Source organism: Castor canadensis, chromosome 19 (genome assembly GCF_047511655.1).
Source record: "Castor canadensis chromosome 19, mCasCan1.hap1v2, whole genome shotgun sequence".
In the NCBI taxonomy this organism is placed as follows: domain Eukaryota; kingdom Metazoa; phylum Chordata; class Mammalia; order Rodentia; family Castoridae; genus Castor; species Castor canadensis.
This window is the reverse complement of record NC_133404.1, coordinates 35,066,811-35,088,694: the sequence shown is the minus strand read 5'-3', so window position 1 is coordinate 35,088,694 and position 21,884 is coordinate 35,066,811. Positions and strand designations below refer to the sequence as shown.

Sequence of the window (21,884 nt, the reverse complement as noted above, 5' to 3'; positions counted from 1 at the left end):
TAGGGCAAAAACACTATCTGACCATTGCCTCATTTATAATCCATATATTAAAATAAGTACATTTGTAAGAAGTGGTGGATTATTCAAGATTTGTGTGCATTTAGATAGATATCAGAATTAAAAGAATTCAGTTCAGTGAGTTATGGCCTCATATATTTTATTTTTCTTCAATTTTTGAAAACATAGTTATTTAAAAATGATTCTATGGATATGCAAAGCTCTTTAATCAAATACTGATGATTAAGAACATAAAATATTGAGATCAGAATACATCATAGTCTGAAGACCTCTAATATTTGCTCCTTTTCACATTTCTCCTCGTCTTCTGCTCAGTAAGCACATTTCAGTGTTTAAAAATATTTTGAGCAATAGACACTGTCTCTTAAAAATGAACTGACTCAGTAGCTCTTTTTAAAAAACATTTTTATCTTCAATTAAGTAATCTTAACTTTCCTGAAAGTCAGATCAAAAAATAAAAATAAAAGCATACTTTTATTGTTATTTCCTAATAACCAAAGAAACAGTCACCGGAGTTTTATGAGGACCTGCTGTTTTAAAGTAACTTGAATCTTTTTGTGCAAGTCAGACCAACATGGACAAGGGAACCCGTCATCAGAAGCATGGAGCCCCAAGGTTCCCTTATGGAGCCTCACTCAGTGTTCTCAGTGAATGCATATGTACCATAGGTAACTGCACCAGTAATGGTTTCATTTAATTCTAATGGACAAATTTTGTCCCAAATAAGTATTATACAAATCTTCATTTGCATTTCCAAGTAGATATTTATCTGCACACATTTTACCTATGATAGTTTTGTAAATTGTAATGGGTTCATAGTTTTTTAGATTAGTGCTGAAATTTTAGCCATTAATGTAAATAATATTGATATGTAACATTATATTAAGGGAATTCATCATCAACTTAAAAAGTTAGAGGTGGTCAACACCCAAGGTTTATTTTTTTCAGGGCATTCATTTGGTCAGAAAATCCCATGGGAGCCAACTTCAAGCCATGGTAGAGGGTGGGTGAAAAGGAGACAGGGATGTGTCACCTGTGAACACATTAGATAAGACAAAGTTTATTATATGTGTGGATGAAAATGTCAAAATCCTTCATTTTGTACAATTAATATTGCTAATGATAGTAGAAAAAAAAAAGACAAGAGTTTAATCCCAATGCAGAGTGAAAATGGTCATTTTAAATGCAAACGTTGAACACACCTCATCCCCTACTCCTGGTCCAGCACATCCACTGAAATCAATAAAAGGAGAAAAAATAAGGAAAAGTTATCTATCATTTCTATGACCTAGGAAAGAACATATTTATCAGGCTGGAATTATTATTCATAGTATGTAGTATGGATAGGAGAGAGAGAGAGAAAGAGAGAGAGAGAGAGCCAGCCTAGGGGATTCTGCTAATGTTCTGTAACAAGAGGATGGTCAGTATATCGCTGAGTACCTTATACATAATGGTAAATGTTGAATATATTAAACTTTTCTACTAAATGGAAAAGCCTCTTACTCTGAGTCAGAGTAAAATCTAATGACTTCTTCTTTGAGATATCTAAAACATGGTAATACAAAAATAGATGAGCAAAAGTGCACCATGTAAAAGTAAATAAATCATAGTACATGATGTATCAGCTCATTTTATGGGTAAAGAGGCTGAATTATCAATAAGGTTATAACAAACCTGATCCTGTATGTGAATGACATTTTCTTTCAGATATAAAATACATACAAAATCGCAAAATTAGAATAACAGAATGGTAATTCTTATTATATATCCAGCTTTTAAAATATGTGAGGCCCAAATACTTTAAGATTCAAATTCCAAGAAGTGTCCATTAGTAGCAAAGATCCTGGTATGACATTGAATTTCTAAATTTTGGGGTATGAGGTTTTAATCCAAATTATGTTTATTTATGATTATTATAAATATTACTTATACATTTCTCTATATAGCAAATTCATGTACATAGCAAATTTATGTATAACAAATGTTTTTATATAAAGCAAATTTTTATATAGCAAATTTTTTTATGTAGCAAATTATTAGATTACTTTTAGGCATGTTCAAAGTTTACAGAATAAATAGCTTGTCATAATGCATGCACAATAGAAAAAATGGAAGATATTTTCAAATATCCATTTAATGTGTTCAAATATTGATCATGTTAGACAAATTCCTCAATAGGTTTCAGAAGGGCAAAAATTGCACTGTGGTTGCATTACTATAAAATAGAGATTAATAACCAAAAATAAAGAAGTGTCAAAGTACTTGGTAGGAAAAAATCCCAAGGATCTAACATGGATACAGGGCTGGCAGTGTAGCTCAGTGGTAGAGTGCTTGCCTAGAGTGTGCAAGGACCTGTGTTCAATGTCAGCGCTGCAACAGCAGCAGACAATACAAAAGCCAACAAATGAAAATGAAAAAATAAAAGCCAAAGTGCAATAATGTAGAAGATGTGTGAGCAGTAGATGTGGTAAATCCATGTATTATTTCCCTCCCCCAAACTCAATGAAATGGGTAAGTCATTTCATTAAGGGTTGATGGAAAAGGGTAAAAGAATATACGGATCAGGAATGAGGAAACAGTTAACAAGAAATATAGGTTTGCTGGGAAGACCACTATAAAACTTTACTGAGGAGTGTGAGATAAAATCTGAACATTATGGAAACATACTTGGGAAAATTTGGATATTGTAAAGATGTTGAATCTTTCTAAGTGCACTATAAATATAGTATTGCTCCACAATTGGAGAAATGAAGGTGTGAAAAAAGCAAAGAAAACTGTCTTTAAAAAGAATAATTAGGGGAACATGGGTATCAGATATTGAATATACTAATTAGTAAAAATTATTAGTTATGAAAAGATTAGGAAAAAAATTCAAATTATTCTACTCTTTTCTCTCTGCATCCTCTTCTCCCCCAAATAAGAAAAGTACACATCTAAATTGTTTTATGAACTTGTTATTTTTCTCAAACCCTAAAAAGACAGGTAATGCTAATATTATTTAAATTTACTAAGACATAAAAAAAGAAAATGTATTTATATTCCTTGAGACTAAAGTAACTCATATCATGAACACAAATTTAATAAAAAGGAAATTCCTCTCCTGGAATGTCAGGAAGGCTCAACACACAGAACTTTAATGTAAAATTTATATCAGTATATATACAGAGGGAAGAAAATTCCCTAATAATATATCTACATGTGAAAATGGTACTTGGAAAATTTTATGCCCATTCTTGATTATGAAAAATGTTGATTAGGAAATAAATGAGTAATCAAGGAGTGTTTTGCCAATTTGATGCATGATGTCTGTCCAAAGCCACACAAACTTGAAGGTCATTGCTGAAACACCAAGGAAGAAGGAACCTTCTTTCATGCTGAAGGGATATTCTTTCTTAGTCTTTAAAACCAATGCCTTCTGATTAGGAGTGTGTGGAGAACTTAGTGCGTTTATACATTTATGAATAAACAAGTGAAAATTAAAGCTTTTATGTCAGATCCAGCCAATGTAAAACTATATACAAAAAGAAATTATGCATATTTTAATTAAGAAAAACACTATTTGCATATTCGATTTGATAATTTCACATTTCCATGAACAAAGTTAATAAATAATGTATTAGAATCAAAAAGATTGGCAAGATAAGTATTAAGGAAAGATCAATGACTGTACTCAATAGGAAAACATTGTAAAAAATGACATCAAAGTCTCCAACAGAAAACAAAACCAAAATGATAATGTCTGAGTTCTATGTGAAGAAAGTCGAGAAGTGTCCTGAAGGACTTGGAAGAAGATTTAACTAGTAGAAGATCATTTGATGTATTATAAACTTGAAATATGAAATTATTAAGGAAAGGATGACCTATTTACTGAGAGGTTCTGAGGTGCTTATCCACCAGGAGAAAAATGTGCCAGTATGTTACACTAAACACAGTAACAATTTCAAGATGAATTAAACATCAAACGTTTGACACAAATTTCTTAAGACAAACTAAGAAAATAGCAGAAAGTCCAATGCAAGCAAAATGAAATGATGTGAGAGAAAAAATACTATCCCGTCACTATGGCCCCCTCCAAAATCACCATTATAAATGACAAGCAAAAGAATATACTGGTTATAAAACAAAACAAGTACTTACAGCCTATAATCAAATGGATACAACTCAGGAATCCATTTTCTTTAATCACTGAGGATAAGACAAGTCAACCTAGCAGAAAAGCTAGGACATAGAAGTCCTAACAGTGAGTAAGAGTACGAATGTCTAATGACTTATCAAGTGAAGACCATGCTGGTTATGAATGCAGATGGTGGAACCAAACCACCTGGATTGGTCTCCTGGCTTCCTACCGAAATTGGCTGTGCGATTAACTTAACCTCTTTATCTGCATTTCTTTGTTGACAGAATGAGATAATTGTCATTATACATGCCCTGGAGGTAGTGTGGTGAGGATTAAGTAAACTGGTAATGTGAAGGTCACAACAGTCCCTAGCACAGCGTGAGCACTTAGTGAGTGATGATGTGTGTCATCTTCATCCACCTTATTTTAGCAGTTCTTTTCTGATAGCACTGGGGTTTGAACTCAGGGCCTCACTCTTGCTAGACAGGCACTCTACTACTTGAGCCAAGCCCCCAGCCCTTTTTGACTTTAGTTATTTTTCAGATGATGAGGCTGCCTGGTGACAACCTCAGATTACAATCCTCCTGCTCACACATCCTGAGTAGCTGAGATGGCCGGTGTGTGCCAACATGCCTTGCTTATTGATTGAGATTGAAGTCTCACTAACTTTTTGCCTGAACTGCCTCCTGAGTAGCTGGGATTGCAGGCATGAACCATTGTACCTGGCCCTTTTCTTTTAACAATTTAAACGATTCGTTTAAGCATCAGATTAACAAATACAGTTTGAAGAAATTCATTATCAAGTGTAGAAAAAGAGCATTCTGAAATACTGTTGGAAAAAGTGACTTAGTATGAGCCTGGAGAAGGTTCTTGAATAAGAGGGATTAAAACGTCATATACACATATGTTTGAACATGTATAGCCTAGGTACCTATTTTGAAGAGGCAACTGGGGCTCTAAGAAATACAGTAACTGCATATAGTTACACAGATGGAAAATGCTGGTAATGGGAGTTGAATCTAAGTCTAGGTTGTAGAATCACAGCCTAGGACTACGAAAACTACAGTCCACTGATGCTTAACGTAGGGCAAAGGAAGTACAGTCTCATTTGTTATGAAAACGAACCTGTTCACCAGATTCCATTTTCTTTCTTTGTATTTGTATATTAAATTAAAATGGGGCTGGTGAAACTGCAGGGAAATGTACAGGTCTCTTCACTGAGGCTGAGAATGTAAATCAATACAGCTTTGCAGAAAGTCAGATTGGTAGTTCTTGTCCACATCCCATGACTCTGCAACTCCACTTCTAGGAATTTATCTTCAAAAATGCATCATGGATGCACAAAGATAGCTCCCAATAAAATCATCATACTGTGTAAAATTAAGCATTGGAAGCCATCATAACGAGTGACTGTAGAGGCTAGTCAAGTTCATTGTAGACAGTTCATAAATCATTCTGAATTAGGTAGGAAAGTGACCATTATATGGGGAAAATCTTTCCTCTACATTTTTTAGGATAAAAGACAGGTGTTCAGAAAGAATATGAATGAAGACTAAATATACATGAGAACTGACATGTGGTTCTTATCACTATCACTGCTTTTGACCGACTTATTCCATAACCGTCTCTGAAACAGGCACCACTTTTATTCTTGGTGTACAGAGTAGAAAACAAGAACAGAGGGGTGATATAACTTATCCAACATTATCCAGCCAGTCTGAGGTGAAGCCAGAATTTAAACTCAGTTCCTCTGCTTCTCAGGTCCCAAATACTACCTATTTTTATGAGAAATAATTACAAATGAAAAATACAAATTACAAATATGTGTTTGTCAACAATATTAATAATTTAGTTTTCAGGGTTTTTTTTTGTAAATGTTACACAATTTCTAGAATTGATGTGCATTGCTTTTGCATAAATAGCTTATATTTTAGGGAGAATGTTGGGAAGAAGTGCTGAGGGTATCAAGGATTTCTGCTATTCCCCAAGGTCAGAGGTGGTTTGGGTTTGATGCAGTGGATGGATGGATTGCCCCACAGGCAGAAGAGGTGAGGTGTGAGAGAGGAGCCCTGTGGCTGAATTCTCTTCTGCTTCTATTGCTTGCAGACTGTGCCCTGTGCAGGGAAAAGGATGACCTAGTGGATATTTTAATCTCATGCTGTCCATATCTCATGGAATTAGATCCTGGTTTAATTCCTAGTATGGGGAAGATGTGAATTGCTCCAGATAAAGTAGATTAAGTGTCCTCTTGCCAAGTTACATGTCTGTTTTATTGGAAAGCCAGTTAGTAATGTGTATCAGCTGGGGCAAATTGGTGGACTATGGCATTGTCCCTTTAAGGGACATGGTTTTTTCTTTTTGCATGGAATAAAAGACATTGGATACAATAAGACTAATTTATACCCAAATGTTCTCCATTTTCCTTTGAAGGTCAAAAAATGAGGAAATCAATATTATCCTTTAGTTGGATTTTGATCTAAAATGTGTATCATTCGTCTTTAAATCCACCAGAGGTTTTATTGATTCTGATTAACGTTGGTATTGAATTAGTTAGTAACACATTGCATCAAAGATTTTTATAGTGAGCCGTAATAAGAATTCTCTTTAAAAAGTTCCAGATGAGAACAAATTTTTTTCTATTTACACATACTAGTGTTATATGGTGATTATAAAATAGTTTTGTAGAATAATGAACACAGCATTTCTTGGACTTGAAATTTTATGAACAAACTTTGTAAAAGCTTTTCATATTTACTGTGCTCAGAAACTGTTTGACCAGATTTAATATTCTGGGTTGTTTTTCGCAGTATCAGATTTTGAACTCAAGGCCTTACACTTACTAGGCAGGCTCTCTACCACTTCAGCCAGGAACTCAACCCTTTTTTGCTTTAGTTTATTTTTCTCAGACAGGGTCTCCTGCTTTTTGTTCAGGCTGGTTTTGGACCATGATCCTCCTATCTCCACCTTCTGAGTGGAGTACCCAGGATTGCAGGCATGCACCACCACATCTGGCTTGTTGTTGAGATAAGGCCTTGCTGTCCTTGCTGAAACTGGCTTTGAACCTTAATCCTCCTATCTCCATTTTCTAAATAGCTGGGATTATAGGCATGTACCACAACACCTGGCTTAATATTCTATTATATAGAAAAAGTTTTGTGCTTACAGTTTAAGCACAGTTAATATTCCTTTGTATAGGAAACAGGTGAATAATTCAAGGATGGTTGTGGTTCAGATTAAAAACAGACATATAGATTCTCTCTAAATTTTCTTTTGTTTTTTGACTGTGTTATAATTGTTCCATTTAATAGATGTTTTAAGATATAAGGTATTAGAAATAATATCAGTGTTTTTAATATAAATAATAAACATAGAGACAAGAAATGTGTATGTTTAGGTGTCACTTTCTGTCTATTATAAATGATCTCATGTAGGAGTATGAAAAGTTGGGATCTTACAGAACAACTTTCTGTCCTGTATTTTTGTGTTGGAAGTTGAATTATGTACAGATGATAGAAAATGAACATATTTTAAAAGGTAGTCTTTCCTATTACTATTTCAGGGTTAACTTATTACACTACATATTCAAATACATCCATTTGTTCTTAACCCACATATTTTAAACAAATTTGCATATTTCTTCTTCCCCATGTTTCTTCTGTCACCATTTCCCCAAAGATGCTACTTATAGCAAACAGACTGAAAAAGTAAAATTAGCAAATGTTCACCAAGAGAATTAATAATTTTAGTTCATTTGCATTTTGAATATTATGTAGCATTAAAATGAGAACACATATATTAATATAAACAAATTACCAAATCATGTGGATAGATACAAAACAAAGTTGCAAATACATACAGTTGATCACTTAGACAAAAAATTGAAGTGCTTTTTACAAGTATAAAGTTTTAATAAAAATGTAACAAAGATGTGTACCAATTTCCTATTTAATTTCTCTTCAGGGGATGGAATGTGATGTTTGTGGAGGCTTGAAGAGCCTTTGTTTCTTTTTTGATAGTTTCTAACTGCTTAAAATCGTATGCTTTAAGTTAATTTTGTATTAAAGTTCAACATGAATAGGTTAATTATAGCTCTAGCTTTGATAATAGCTTTAATGTTCCTAGGTGGATTCTGGGTTTTGCTGACACAATGCTAAACACATTGAGTAACAGGAAATGGTCATTTACCAAATTAAAAAAAATAAATCTCCTTTTGCAATAAAATATTTCTTTTTATACTGATGCCTTGTGTTCTTCTGTTGACCTTCCCTAGCTCTTAAGAAGTCATGGAAATTTTAAGATAACCATACAATGATTGAGTTGAAGCAAAATTAAATTTGAATCAATTCAGCTTGGCAAATTGACATGCTGTTTTTGTATTTATTTCTTTCAACTTTAACACCCACAATTTATGAAGTGAGACTGTGTATCAAAGAGGAAACTCAGAATCCTGTTTGGATACCGTTAAGGAAGGAAGCCAGGTCTTTATGGGGCACCCCCTCCTCTCAGCCACTGGCCAGGAAAGCCATCTTTCTCTATAAAGCTATTCAATCTGAAGAGGTGGGGTGACTTTGGGAAGGAAGATGACCTCTCCCTTGTAAAGTGGAATTGCTGCTTCCCCCCCATGACTGATTTAACTCATTTCCACCACTGTGTTTATAAGAACACTTACGTGAATGCTTGTAGTGACAGTGATAGCCACTTAAAATTTGGCTCAAATTTCATGCCCTCAAATTTCCTAAGTTGTTTAAATTATCGATCATTACAATACTAAACAGAACATTTGATAAACTCAAGTTTGCCACAGTCCTTTCAGAGTTAATGGTATGTTTCTTAAAAGCCAGAAGTATAATCAATACATACACCACATCAAATCTGAATAGAGAATGCTTAAATCTAGCTAATTAACATGCTTTTCATGGGAACTTGAGAGTTTCAAACATGATAAAGGAGGTTTTTTTCTTAGATGTCTTGTGTGCTAGATCTTCAGGTAGCTTGGTGTCTGGGTCTGATGTGACATGGTGGCTGAGACAGGATATCAGAGGGACCTGTTTGATTTGATGACTTGTTACTCCTTTTTGTATTTTGAATGATTTTAGAGTTTGACCTTAACTATAGTTAAGCTGATTGATTTGCTTAATTTGCATTGTTTCTGAGCTAGGAAACACTGTAAACTTTATAAAAATTGGTTCTTCAATTCATTTCCTTAAAATACTTTAGTAAGTGTTTGGGGGAAGGGGGTAATATTAGACTTGCAGAGAAACTGCAAAGAGAAGAGCATTCTCTTGTAACTCTTCACCCAGTATCTCCCAATATTAGCATCTTACATTATCGTGATACATTTGCCATACCAAAAACAAAACTGACAATAGTATATTATTAATATGGCCTTTATTTGGATTTTACTAGGTTTTGCACTAATATCCTTTTTCTGTTCCATGATCTAATTCAGGGTACCACACTGCATTTAGACATCTTATCTTTTTAGGCTTTTCTGATTTATGACAGTTTCCTAGTCTGTTATTTTTTCCCATGACCTTGAGAGTCATGAGGAATACTAGCCAGGAATTTTGTAGAATATTTATCATTTTTTTGCATGTGTGGAAATGTGTAACTTCTGGAATTTTTGAAGGAGAGTCTCCATTTAGTCTAGTCATAATCTGCAACAGTAATTTTCTATGAACTCCCCAGTTTCATCCTGGTAATTGTTACTTTGTCTTCCTATCAGTTATGATAGCACTCTAGAATTAAAAGTTGATTTGTGATGAATTTAATATTTTCTTGATATTTGCTTCATCTGTACTCATTCTACATTATTAACTTTACATAGTTAATTTTGGTTATTCTGTTTAAACCACTTAGAAACTTTGCACCAATATGTATTTGACCTTTTGTTTTCAATAGATTAGAGATGGACAACAAAATTGCTATGTACTGAAGAATAAAGATTTAGAACAAGCTTTTAAAGGAGTTATTTACTTAGAGATGGACCTCATATATAATCCGGTAAGTCTCATTGACCATTCATCTTATTTTTCCATACCTAAAATAATTGATGACCAGCCTTAAGGGACTCAAATTAATGTTAAAAGTTGCAAAATTGTCATAGCTTGGGAAGTGAATCGTGTTTTACGCCCCAGGTTTCAAGTAGTATTAACCCTACTGGGCCACCAGGATTGAAAGCGTTTAATTCTCTGTAAATCTAAATGTCAAGGAAAAAATTAAAGGGGAAAGTAGATTTTGTATAATCTACAGATTACATAGATATATATTATATTAATAATATGATCTGTATGTTGCATAAATATATTTTATGTTATAAAATCTGTGTAGTAGGTCTATAATTTTTATATGGTATAATAAATTATATCTATTTACAATAGGCAACTGAAATATATAACATAGTAAATAATACATAATAAGTTTTTTATCTATATATTATCAAATTCTTGGTAGTGCTAGAACTCTGGGCAGGCTTCAGTACAAATGTGTTTCTTCTTGTATCATTCCCTTCCCTTTTCTTTCTAAGAAATCATATGTGCAGTTTACAGGTCAGATCATCCTCACCTCTGGCTTTCTTAGGGTAGGCACTTGTATACATAGATTATTATGATAATTGTACTCTTGGTAAGATATGAGTTTAAGGGTAAATAGAACCTTATCCAAGTGCAGACAACATTGTTTCAGGCCCATCCAGACCCATTGGGGATCTCATGCCATGAGATCTCAGAAACACAGGTTGAGCACAGGGGCACCTGCCACTTCTCTGCCCCCATGGAAGGATTAGAAGGTCTTAGTTTCTATGTTGTTCCCAATAACTAATAAGAGGAGAATGAAAGCCATACAAATATTGTCCTTTATAACAATGTTGTTTTTTCTAGGTCAAAGCAAGTATTAGGACCTTTACTCCCAGGGAAAAGCGCCTTGTTGAAGATAGCCGGAAGCTATCCAAAAAGGTAGGTTAGGACCATAAGATGGCTTGGGGATTCATTCAGAACCTGCAACCAAGTACTTCTCTATCATTACTTGATTGCTTCTGTCTTTCCTTTTCTCTCCACATCTGTCTCCCCTCTATCCTTCCTTTTCTCCCTGTCTCTCTACTTTGTTACTATCTTCTCTCTCAAGAAAGGGCTTCAGGCAGCTCCATAAATGGGAGACTTAAAACATATCCATCACAAAAGTGGGTGTCAGCTTCCAGGCTTTCCCTGGACCATTGAATGAACAGTAGTTTCCATCATTAAGCATAAATTTCCTCCTGGTTTCCTTGCCTGCCTACCTTTCTTCACTCCCAGAATTTCAGTCTCTGCCTTTGGAAGTTCCAGGAAAGGACTCTGCCTGCATAGTGGATAAAAGAGTTCACCCATTGGATCTGTGGAGGTCTCTGACCTTGGATTCACCTAAGACTGCTCTTATCACATTTGGTTGTCTAAATTTAGGATGTGTTGGCAATTCACTCCATATTGAATTAGCTATCTCTCTTTCTGCCCATCACCCTAAATTTCTCTCTCATCAATTCAACAGAAAGGGAAAATCAGCGACAGTAGAGGAAGTAGTTTTACTTTTTTTTTTTTAATCATGACCTTTATATTTTTTTCAGAGTCCCTCCTTGTCCTCTAGATGCAGCTCAGGGTTTCTCTTTATACCCATTGTCCCTCTTCACTTGTGTAACAAAGAACAAAGTGTCCCCTTTTTAAAGTGTTTATTACTTCCACTACTTCCTTTGGGGTGAGCAGCTGTGGATGACACAAAACAGTTAAATATAAAGGCATCTTACCATCTTTTGTTTCTCATGAACTTCTGGGCATGCTTGGGAAAGGCCTTAACCATTTTGTAAAGAGAAGCATCCAAATGTTTTCTTTCAGTGTGCCATAACATTGAGTGTAATATTTATTTAGTGTAATTTGAGTAAATGTCTTATTTTTTATTATTCCTACTGCCTTTTACTCTGTTTACTTGAAAGTTAAAACCTGAGTTGAGGTAGGTGGAGTAAGGTACTTTGCAAACAAGTTGAAATGAATCTGACTACAACTGGGAGAAAAGACATTTCCTTTGCAAAATAAAATTTCCACACCAGGGAGCTTTGGACTCTGAGATGGGACTGAGATCTTGGGGTGTGTCAGGATCCTCTCCATGGGCTTCTCACCACTTAGTTCCCCCAGATGTTCACAAAGTTGAAACTTTTGTTTATAATACAGATACTTCAAAGAATTTATGATGTGACTAGTATTTTTCTAAGGCCATTAATTCTCACAACCACTCATAAGGTTAGAACTATTATCAATCTTATTTTGTGAGAGAGGGTAGGCCACTTGTCCAAGGTTGAACAGCTAGGAAGTCAGTGAACAGATTCCCTTCTTAGAACTATGCTTTCTTATAGGTTTCTGGACTATGATCAATATTACTTATATGTTTCTACTATTAATTTATCCAATCAACACTCATTTCCATTCTCTCTCTTTTCTCTGTCTCTCTCTCTCTTTGTTACTATGACTGTATTTCTTTCTGTCTATGTGTCTCTCTTCTCATGCACATAGATACTTCAGATACTCCTGCACTTAATGCCCGGTTGCTTTACCACTTACTAACTCTGTTTTGTACTAAATAATACTGAAATAGGCTAGTCTTCATTTGAGTTACCTCAAGCATTGGATTTGCTTATCTTCCACGCACTATAATATTTTAAGACAGAGTTTTAGAAGTGCAGGACTTTTCCTTCTTATTATTTTCAGTTGGCACCCTATAGAATATAATTTAAATGATCAAACTACCGGATCTAAATGGAATATATGGTATATGCAAATCTGGCTCCCTGTTTACTGTTTCTGTTTTTACAATCAGATCTTGTCAAGAGATGCAGACCGGGTAAAAAGACTCACTATGGCAATATGGAACACAATACAGTTCCTTAAGAGTTGCTTCCAGTGGGAATCCACATTGAGAAGTACGATAGCATTTGTGGTAAGCTCTCCTTTTATGTTCAGATGAATTGCTGCTTACTTGTATTCATTCCTCTTTCTAAAATATATCATGGCATAGGGGATTATATGGGAGTCATCTTTCTAATACTATACTTAGGTCAGAGTTACGCATAAAACCCTTTTTACCCAAATCCTACTAAGAAATCACTATTTCTTGGTGAGCTTAACAGAACAGTGTTGTATATATTTTTAATATCTCTGTAGTTGCTATATAGCCAAGTCTGTATAGTCTTGGATTGTCTATATTTTTCCTCTTCTGTGCCAATGACTACCAGTAATTTTTGAAAAATGACAGCGGACAGATCACATGACTAAATTATAACTAATTGGCTGTAATTTAGGCTTTCAGTACATCATTCATAAATTTTGATATTGAAAACCCTGATTCATATCAAGTTTCTTGGAACACAGCTGATCACTATATGTTACAATATGATTCAATACCATAATGGAAAACAACTCATGAATTAAATACATTCTTGTCTTACAACATTGGCCCATTCTTATGAGCATAAAAAAAAATCATAGAATCAAAGCACTGCAAGAAATCCTAAAGCCATGTAACACTGAGAGACCAAGAACCTTGGAAGAGCTTGACAGTTGGGACAATGATCTCAATTAGCATGTCTGGGTGGTCTCCCTCACTTGTAAAGTAACTTGTCCTTGATCAGATTGCTGATGTCAGCTATGGAAGGAGAAACCACACTTCCTAGTGGTACATCTTATACACTTAATATTATGAAATTAATTTCTATACTGTGCAGAGATTGTTGTAGGATTAATATGATGTATGAGTGGTCCAAGAATGAATATAGGTCACAAACCGAGGTAAGTCTGATTTCTGCATTTTACATGTCTCTTGCTTTCTGTTACCAGTATAATTGTTCTACCCTACCCCATAAGCTCAGCCATATATAAATATTTCAAGATGTCAACAGGTTCAGGGTCACTCCCCCATTTAAACAAAGTCAAGTATGCCAGCTTCACAAGTGGCTTTTTCTGTGCCATTGGGGAGCATTTTGCTTGGTCTAGTTTATTTCAGTTTTCTGTCACCTCAGAGAATGCAGGCTCTACACTGCTTGCAAGTTTTACCTTTAATATACCTTCTCCACTGAGTGATGTTGCTAAAACATTTGGTCATAGTCGTAAAAGATTTGTTAACCCATATCCATCATTGTCTTGGCATTGCTCTCTCCATCTCCCTTTCTCATGTCCTCCTTAGAGATTGGTTTCACTTGTCACACTCCTCTTCAACCTCCCCAGCTCCACTTCCCACCTGAATTCCCTTTCAAACTTTCCATGGAATGTTCTGTGCAATTCTGGGCAAAAGAGGAAAGTGAACACAATTGTTGACTTCTTCCAGTCAGCACTCTAGCCAGTGGCCGCAAGAGTGGAGGATTTCCTCTCTCTCCAGTTTAGTTTCTGGCACTATGATTTTAGAAAAACAGAGATCTGTTGCCCTGGAATCTGTAGGGGGATGACAGAAATGATTAATGGGCTGCTGGCCTGATCTGAAGAAAGATTAGGGCAAATGAATAGAAACAGGTTGTCCCTTAGAGGGGACTTTTAGACGGGAAGGGAGTCCTGGCAGGGGTCCACTTCTCCACTGCCTGTGCCCTGGGTGAGTCCTCTCTGCTGGGCACTACCTTGGAGCAGAGTCCTGAGGCAGGCTGGCAAATGCAGGCTACTACATTGTACCTTCAGGTGTCCACGGCCCACAGAATGAGATAAATATGCTATTCTTCTTGCTGGTTTTCCAAAGCCTGCTTTTTAAGGATGCCTGGGACTTGTGTATAAGAGGGTGTTACCATCAGGACATGAGTGAAAAGAAACAATCAGTTACAAGCACGAAATAGCCAGTTACAAGCACCACATAGTCAATTTTTTGTATTCACAGATTTAACCAACCACAGATAGAAAATATTTTATAAAACAAAACTATTGATAGAAAGCAGGTCAGTGCTCTTCAGGTGCTGAGCATATAGGAAAAGAGTAGCATACAAAAGACTGTGAGAATTCTTAGAGTGAAGGAAGAATTCTGTGTCATAAATGTGATGATCACATGACCGTTTATATTTTCAAATCTCATCAAATTGTACATTCAAAACTGTTGAACTTTAGTGTGTGTTATTATTCCAAGATGAAGCTAATCTTAAACATTAAAGAGACGGAGGAAGAAACTGTTCAAAAAACCATATCTGTAGTAAATAAGTAAACATTTTTTTCTTGTCCTTATCCCCAAACAACATAGCATTACAACTCTTACATTTATTTGTATTGCATTATATATTATAAGTACTCTAGGAATGATTTAAAGAACATGGGAGGATGTGTGTAAGCTATATATATATATATGATGCCATTTCATGTAGAGGACTTGAGTATTTGTGGGATTTTGCATGTACAGAGTGTCTTAGAGCCTACCCCCCTTCAACCCTGAGGGACAACTGTACATATAAACCATATCATTGTTTGCTTAAAATCTTTTTAGTTTTAATTTGTAGCCTTAGTCTCAAAAGTCTATGCCACATTTACCTGGTCCTGCCATGGTAGATCTCAGAGATATTAGACACAGAGTGTTGGATACTTTGTAACCCTGAGCTGAAGTATCATTTTGTTGAACTGTTTTTGTTACAATGTACTATCATGAAGGTGATTTCAAAACCACTTCTGCTATTTCAAGCAAGAGACTATAAAGAAAATGCTTTCCTAGGACAAAAGAAAAATATTTACTTTAGTTCCCTCCTTTTCTACTCTACTATTATTTTTTAACATAACATTATGAGTGGCAAAGGATTTATTTTTGTTTGGAAACATTTTGCTTTCATGGATCCTTCCCATGGATTTGCTAACTGCCTGTAGAGTATGCATGGGGACACACCTAGGAACTGCCACTGGCTATAGTGCTGTAGCTTGGAGACTGTGGAACTTCTCTGTGGGTTTCTGCAAAGTATCGGATCCTCAAGTAACATGGGCAGATGGAGGCAGGGAGGCTGTGATGATGAATCCAAGCCTGTTCTCTGCCTGGCCTCTCTATGAGCATACCCTATTTGAGGTACACACTAACTGCTGTTCTCCAGGCGTCTGTGGGGGCACATTGCTGCTGTTCCTGTTTTTACTCATCAATGTGATGCTTGATTCATATTCCATCTGCTCACCTTGGTGTTACAGGGCAGGACAATTTTGTGGTGTTCTGAAGCATTGTTTTAAGGACTTAGGAAAGAAATGACCACATTGTGCCTGAAGGCCCTTGTTATATTGTAGATTAGAATAAGAGATTATGGATGGCTTATTGCACAGGTATAAGAGGAACCATCATGGCCAGAGTAGTCACTAGAGGGATTCTTCTTTTCTCTGGAAGTGCCAGTAAGCGATGCTGGCATCTCACACTAAGGGCAGAATGGAGGGATTTTTATCCTATTTTTTGAGAAAAAATAGTCTATTAACTAATGTTCTTTTCTTTATGACCAGATAATGTAAAGCTTATACATTTGTAGGATCATGTTTACTATATTCTTCCTCTTAATTTCAAGGCTTTATGAAGGCAAGCCATATGTTTTCCTAGGATTCTTACAGATGTGTGTATGTATAGATCATACCTTGTTGAAAGCTTTGTTTTAAAAAAGCAGCCTTTTAAGATCTGAGACCACATGGTGTCTAATCAGAAGTAAAGGAACAGACATGGAGAATTTATCTTGTTAGATTGGCTAAGCGTAAGTCTATTCCACCATGGGACTTATCCTCTGGACACTTCCCTGAGTAGTTGTATCCCCAACACTAGGGGAAGAAAGTTATCTTGAATTCTTCACTGACACTAGCTATGTTAACATCGTTGAATTTGTTATTTTTGTGTGAAGTCAAATTTGGGTTTTAAGGGAATGGTCAAAACATGCTAAATCCTGTTTCTAGTCTCATTTTTTTTTATTAGGTTTAAAAGAAAAGAAAACCTTTCTCATTTTTTCAATCTTTCTCTTTCCTGAAACAGTTTTCTAACTATTTTACTACAGTGCCTTTTCAAAGCTTTACTATCTGAGATTAATTAAATAGATGTTTTTTCTTTTATCCATTAAAAAGTCACATTCTTGACTTTCCAGATTGGAAGAAAAATTGAGATGCCAATTTATAGACAGAAGCCAATGTAATTAAAATATAGTGTCTAGAAGTAAAAAGTAAATATATATATATATACCTGGTCATACTCACACAGGATTTAAACTCCAGGGATATTAGCACTCAGGTTATTTCATTTTTTCAGATACCATCCCAAGCATTTTAACTCATTTAGTTCTCACAACATCCTACTGATACAGATGCTATTTGCTTTCTTCTTTTTACAGAGAAGTAAAATGAGTGTAGGTTAAGTAGTGTGTAGGAGTTCATATGTTTTTAAGAAACAAAGCTGGAATTGGAACCCGGTCATCTGGCTTTAGAAGTCACATCCTTAACTGCTGGGCTGTACACTGCCTCCCATTGATGCTCGTGATGTACTGCTTATTGTGCTGATGTTTAGTCAATGTTAGGAGGTTAGCCTGGCCCAAAAGACCAAAAGTCGTATGTTCTCCCTCATATGCAGACATTAGATCAAGGGCAAACACAACAAGGGGATTGGACTTTGATCACATGATAAAGCGAGAGCACACAAGGGAGGGGTGAGGATAGGTAAGACACCCAAAAACTAGATAGCATTTGTTGCCCTCAATGCAGAGAAACTAAAGCAGATACTTTAAAGCAACTGAGGCCAACAGGAGAAGGGGACCAGGAACTAGAGAAAAGGTTAGATCAAGAATAATTAACCTAGAAGGTAACACACACGCACAGGAAATCAATGCAAGTCAACTCCCTGTATAGCTATCCTTATCTCAACCAGCAAAAACTCTTGGTCCTTCCTATTATTGCTGATACTCTCTCTACAACAAAATTAGAGATAAGGGCAAAATAGTTTCTGCCGGGTAGTGAGGGGATGGGGAGGAGAGGGAGGGGGCAGGAGGGTTATGGAGAGAGGGGGTGGGGAAAGGGGAGAGAAATGACCCAAACATTGTATGCACATATGAATAAAAAATGTTATAAGAATGACCATATTGATTATTTTAGATAGGTATTTAGACAATGTGCATGGGAGGAAAAGCCTGTTCCAAGGTGATTAAGGGAAAGACAGCCTCCTGAGGGGGGGTGTGTACATTCCTCCAACATAGTCACTTTAATCCCAGGTGACAGGGCTAAATTTAAAGTAGCAGAAGGTAAAAATATTGTAATGAACCCCAGGGAACAGTTCCAACACTGGTAACCACATGTACTGGAATACAACTGGATTATTGGGAAAGTCCCAGTGCCTGGTTCTAGACTGATATCCGATTTGGAATATGAGGTTTTCCCCTACAGTCTTCAAGGAAAGAAGAAAATGAAGGCTGAATACATCTAACTGGAAAAGTCATGAAAGGTATTCATGTTTTTCAGATGTTCTTCAGTATTTCCAAGTTGTTCAAAAAAGGGATAGAGAAGAACAGAGTAACTGTGAACATTTTGGAGTGTCTTAGAAAGTTAAGGATTGAAGAGATGGGCCTGTATTTCCCTTTGAGGAGTCTATTATACATCCTAGAGTTTCAACTCAAGTGCATTATTTGAAGGTGGTAATGATGAACTAATCCTCAGTTTTACATTGCAGTATTATTGAATATTGTTATGGAAATAATCATGTGTATGAGGTTGGATTCTTTGCTTTAGCTTTTGGTGGAACTGGAGTTTGAACTCAGGGCTTCTTGCTTGCAAAGGAGGTACTCTACTGCTTGAGCTACATCTATTTTTTTCCATTAATTGTTTTTATATTATAACCTCAAGATTGTCTATTAAAATATATGAACTTATGAGATAAATGAATTTTTCATTTGATTAAACAGCATTTACTCAACAGATAGCATTAGAAGGTTATTTTAAACAGCAAAGATCTCCTGATGCTTTTAAAATATGATTGTACTTGTAGTTTTGTTTCTCCACCCATCTTACAGTCACACACCTATCACACTCAGGGAGGCAAGTGTGTGGGCAGTGATGAATTCCTTGTTTTATTAAATTTTTACTTGGATGTTTGATGCTAAAAAGTAATCTAAGTGTACCATATATCAATGGGCATCTTCATAAAGCTATGATTTTAACATCTGTGATTTTTTTCCTGAATTTTTTGAGTTTAGAAAAATGAAGAATTTATATTTCAGAGTTGTCAGGGCCTGTAATATGATATATAATTTAAGACATCAATCAACTTCCCCTCAATAAGGTTAAAAATACAACTCTCTACTTTCTTAGTGATATCCTATATTTAGAACTTATACAATTCTTAGCTTTTAGAGATCCTAGAATATTAGGCAATATAACATAATTTTCTTTTGAACTTAAATACAACCAATGCACAAAAAGCATGTGGGTGCAAACACACATACACACACACACACACACACACATACACACACACAGAAGGCATTTGGAAAGTGAAAAGTTGTTCTGATAAACATTCTCTGTGCTCAGTTTAGGAAAAACTGGACAGGAGATCTTGAGGATGGCTTTTTCCATTATTCCTCTGTGGTCCAAAGAAAATTCAGTTTATTTATTTGCTTTGATACAAATGATCGATGCAGTTGTAATTTTGTTTTGAAATTGGATCCCTCAAATAGTGCAATTCAGGTGGATTTTTGATGATTTATATATTTATGTGTTAATGTCTAAGATATTTAATTTTTCTATAAGTCTTCTCACCATTTTTTCATAACTAACTATACCTGCATTTTTTTCAGTTCTTTTTAAAATAATATTTTAATTAGGGTATATTCATTATATGGGGAGGAGAGTCATAGTGACAATTCTGATTAGACTTACATTGTACATTAGTTATATTGCCCCTACTGTTTCTCCCCCTCAACTCCCTCCCTGCCCCACTTAAAGTGATTACAAGAGGTTTCTTAGTTCTGTTTCATATAAGTATATGAAGTCTATCAACTATATACTGTCACCTTAATCTCCCTCATTCACCCTCCCCTTTTCCCCCCAAAAACATACACTGTACATATTTTACAGTCTTTTTTTCATTATTAATATTTAAGTTGATGTTCAAAAGGCTGTCTCAAGCCAGGTTCAGAAACACAAAAGCTGTTTGCTTTCTCTCATGCATAGAAGATAGATCCAAAGATAAACATATACCCCAAAATAAGAATGCTCATATACAAACTCAGATGTTTACCATGTTTGTAACAGTGGAACTACACTATGAAACTTGGAGAAAGAGGGAAAGGAAAAGAGAATGGCAGAGCATCAGTAATGTCACATAACATAAGATGTGGTGGTAGAAGATAGAAGGATGTGTATTGAAAGCTATTGAAAAATGGGGAGGGTGGAAGGTAAAGGGGTAAGGGAGAGTAATGACCGTAGGTACAGTACACACTCTTTTGGTGGCTGTGTCCACATCCACTGGAAGTCACCATTGCTGTACAAAGCAGACATTGATACTCATTTGTAAATGTCTCTGGAGTTGAAGCTCGAAGATGAATAGCATTTCTATAATGATTTAAAAAAATTCTGCAGTTAGTTTCTATGAAGGAAGAGTTTTTATATAGACATCTAACCTACCTGTATATTACATAAAACGCTCAAGATATTTGACATTTTATTTGGTTTAACATTTATAAGATGATTTCCTACATCTTCCTTTCCATGAAGACTACATATTTTAAAGTTTTCACAAATATTTTAAAGTTTTTTGCAGCGTTTCTTTATTAAGAACAATCCATCATTGCACATGGTGATTGTAATTTTTACAACATAATTGCACCTTCTATTGACAACTTTTCAGGCATTAACTAATTATGCCATTTAATAAAATTACAGTAATTGCATTAAAAAAGATTATCTGTTGAAAATGTAAAGGGACACTATTAACTATTTTAGCATATTTTCATGTTTATATTTTCAACCTTATAATTGAATTGCACTTCCAAGCAGAATCTTTGATACACTGACTGAAGTCACTTGGTTCTTTGGAGCATGCCACTTTGACTAACAAACAGTAGCTCTTTGTTACTTTAATCCTATAGGAGCCTCGGCTGCCATATCCATACAGCCCTGTTACACAATAAATGAGTGGTCAACTCCAACTTTGTTATTACAGATCAGCCCCAGTATTGCATCCCCCTGCCACTACCACTGTCTTCTCTGAGTTTTCTTTTGGGGTGTACCTAAAACCCACTTTTCCCTTTGAACTTGAAACCATGACTAGTAATAATAGAATTAATAATTTCGACACACAAGACATGCATATGCATTCAGACACACACATGCGCACGGATATACACACAGAAGTAAAGGGCATTTAGGAAATGCCTTCTCTGAGATTTCTACTTAGAAGCTCTTATGTTGTGGAGATACCAATGAGCTCATTCTAGGGCACTCTACTACTCTCCAGGAATATCTTATTGTTAACCTGAATGTGGTCTTCATTTTAGGATCTTAAATCATAGAGAAAGAAAACTCTAGAAGTCATATGACTTTTTGACACAGCTAATGTTTGCCATCTTCTTTAACCTTCTTCCTCCTTCCTTCTGTTTCCACAACCAGTGATGGTCCAGAGTGTCCAATAACCTGTTAGATATGAAGTTGCAAAAATGTAATTTTCATGCTAAGCAGTCATCTAACCCATCTATGTTTCTCCCCCTTAGTTTTTCCTTTATTCTCTCTCAATTCCTCCTCCTTATCCTACTCATATCCTCTTCCCAGCCTCTCTCTATCACCTC

At 35.5% G+C, this 21,884-nt stretch overlaps 1 protein-coding gene across 9 annotated transcripts in view; it reads left to right on the top strand.

The window, feature by feature from the left end:
* Positions 1-21,884, top strand: part of Mctp2 (multiple C2 and transmembrane domain containing 2) — a 238,429-nt gene that overhangs the window by 146,546 nt on the left and 69,999 nt on the right. For all 9 annotated transcript variants that reach the window (XR_012444033.1, XM_074061890.1, XM_074061885.1 and 6 more), the window contains 3 exons: positions 10,037-10,138; positions 11,014-11,088; positions 12,971-13,090. Coding sequence is in view for 8 of the 9 variants with exons in the window: in XM_074061890.1 (XP_073917991.1) it covers positions 10,037-10,138; positions 11,014-11,088; positions 12,971-13,090 (297 nt within the window). In the remaining variant the exon portion in view is untranslated. The remainder of the gene's footprint in view (positions 1-10,036; positions 10,139-11,013; positions 11,089-12,970; positions 13,091-21,884) is intronic.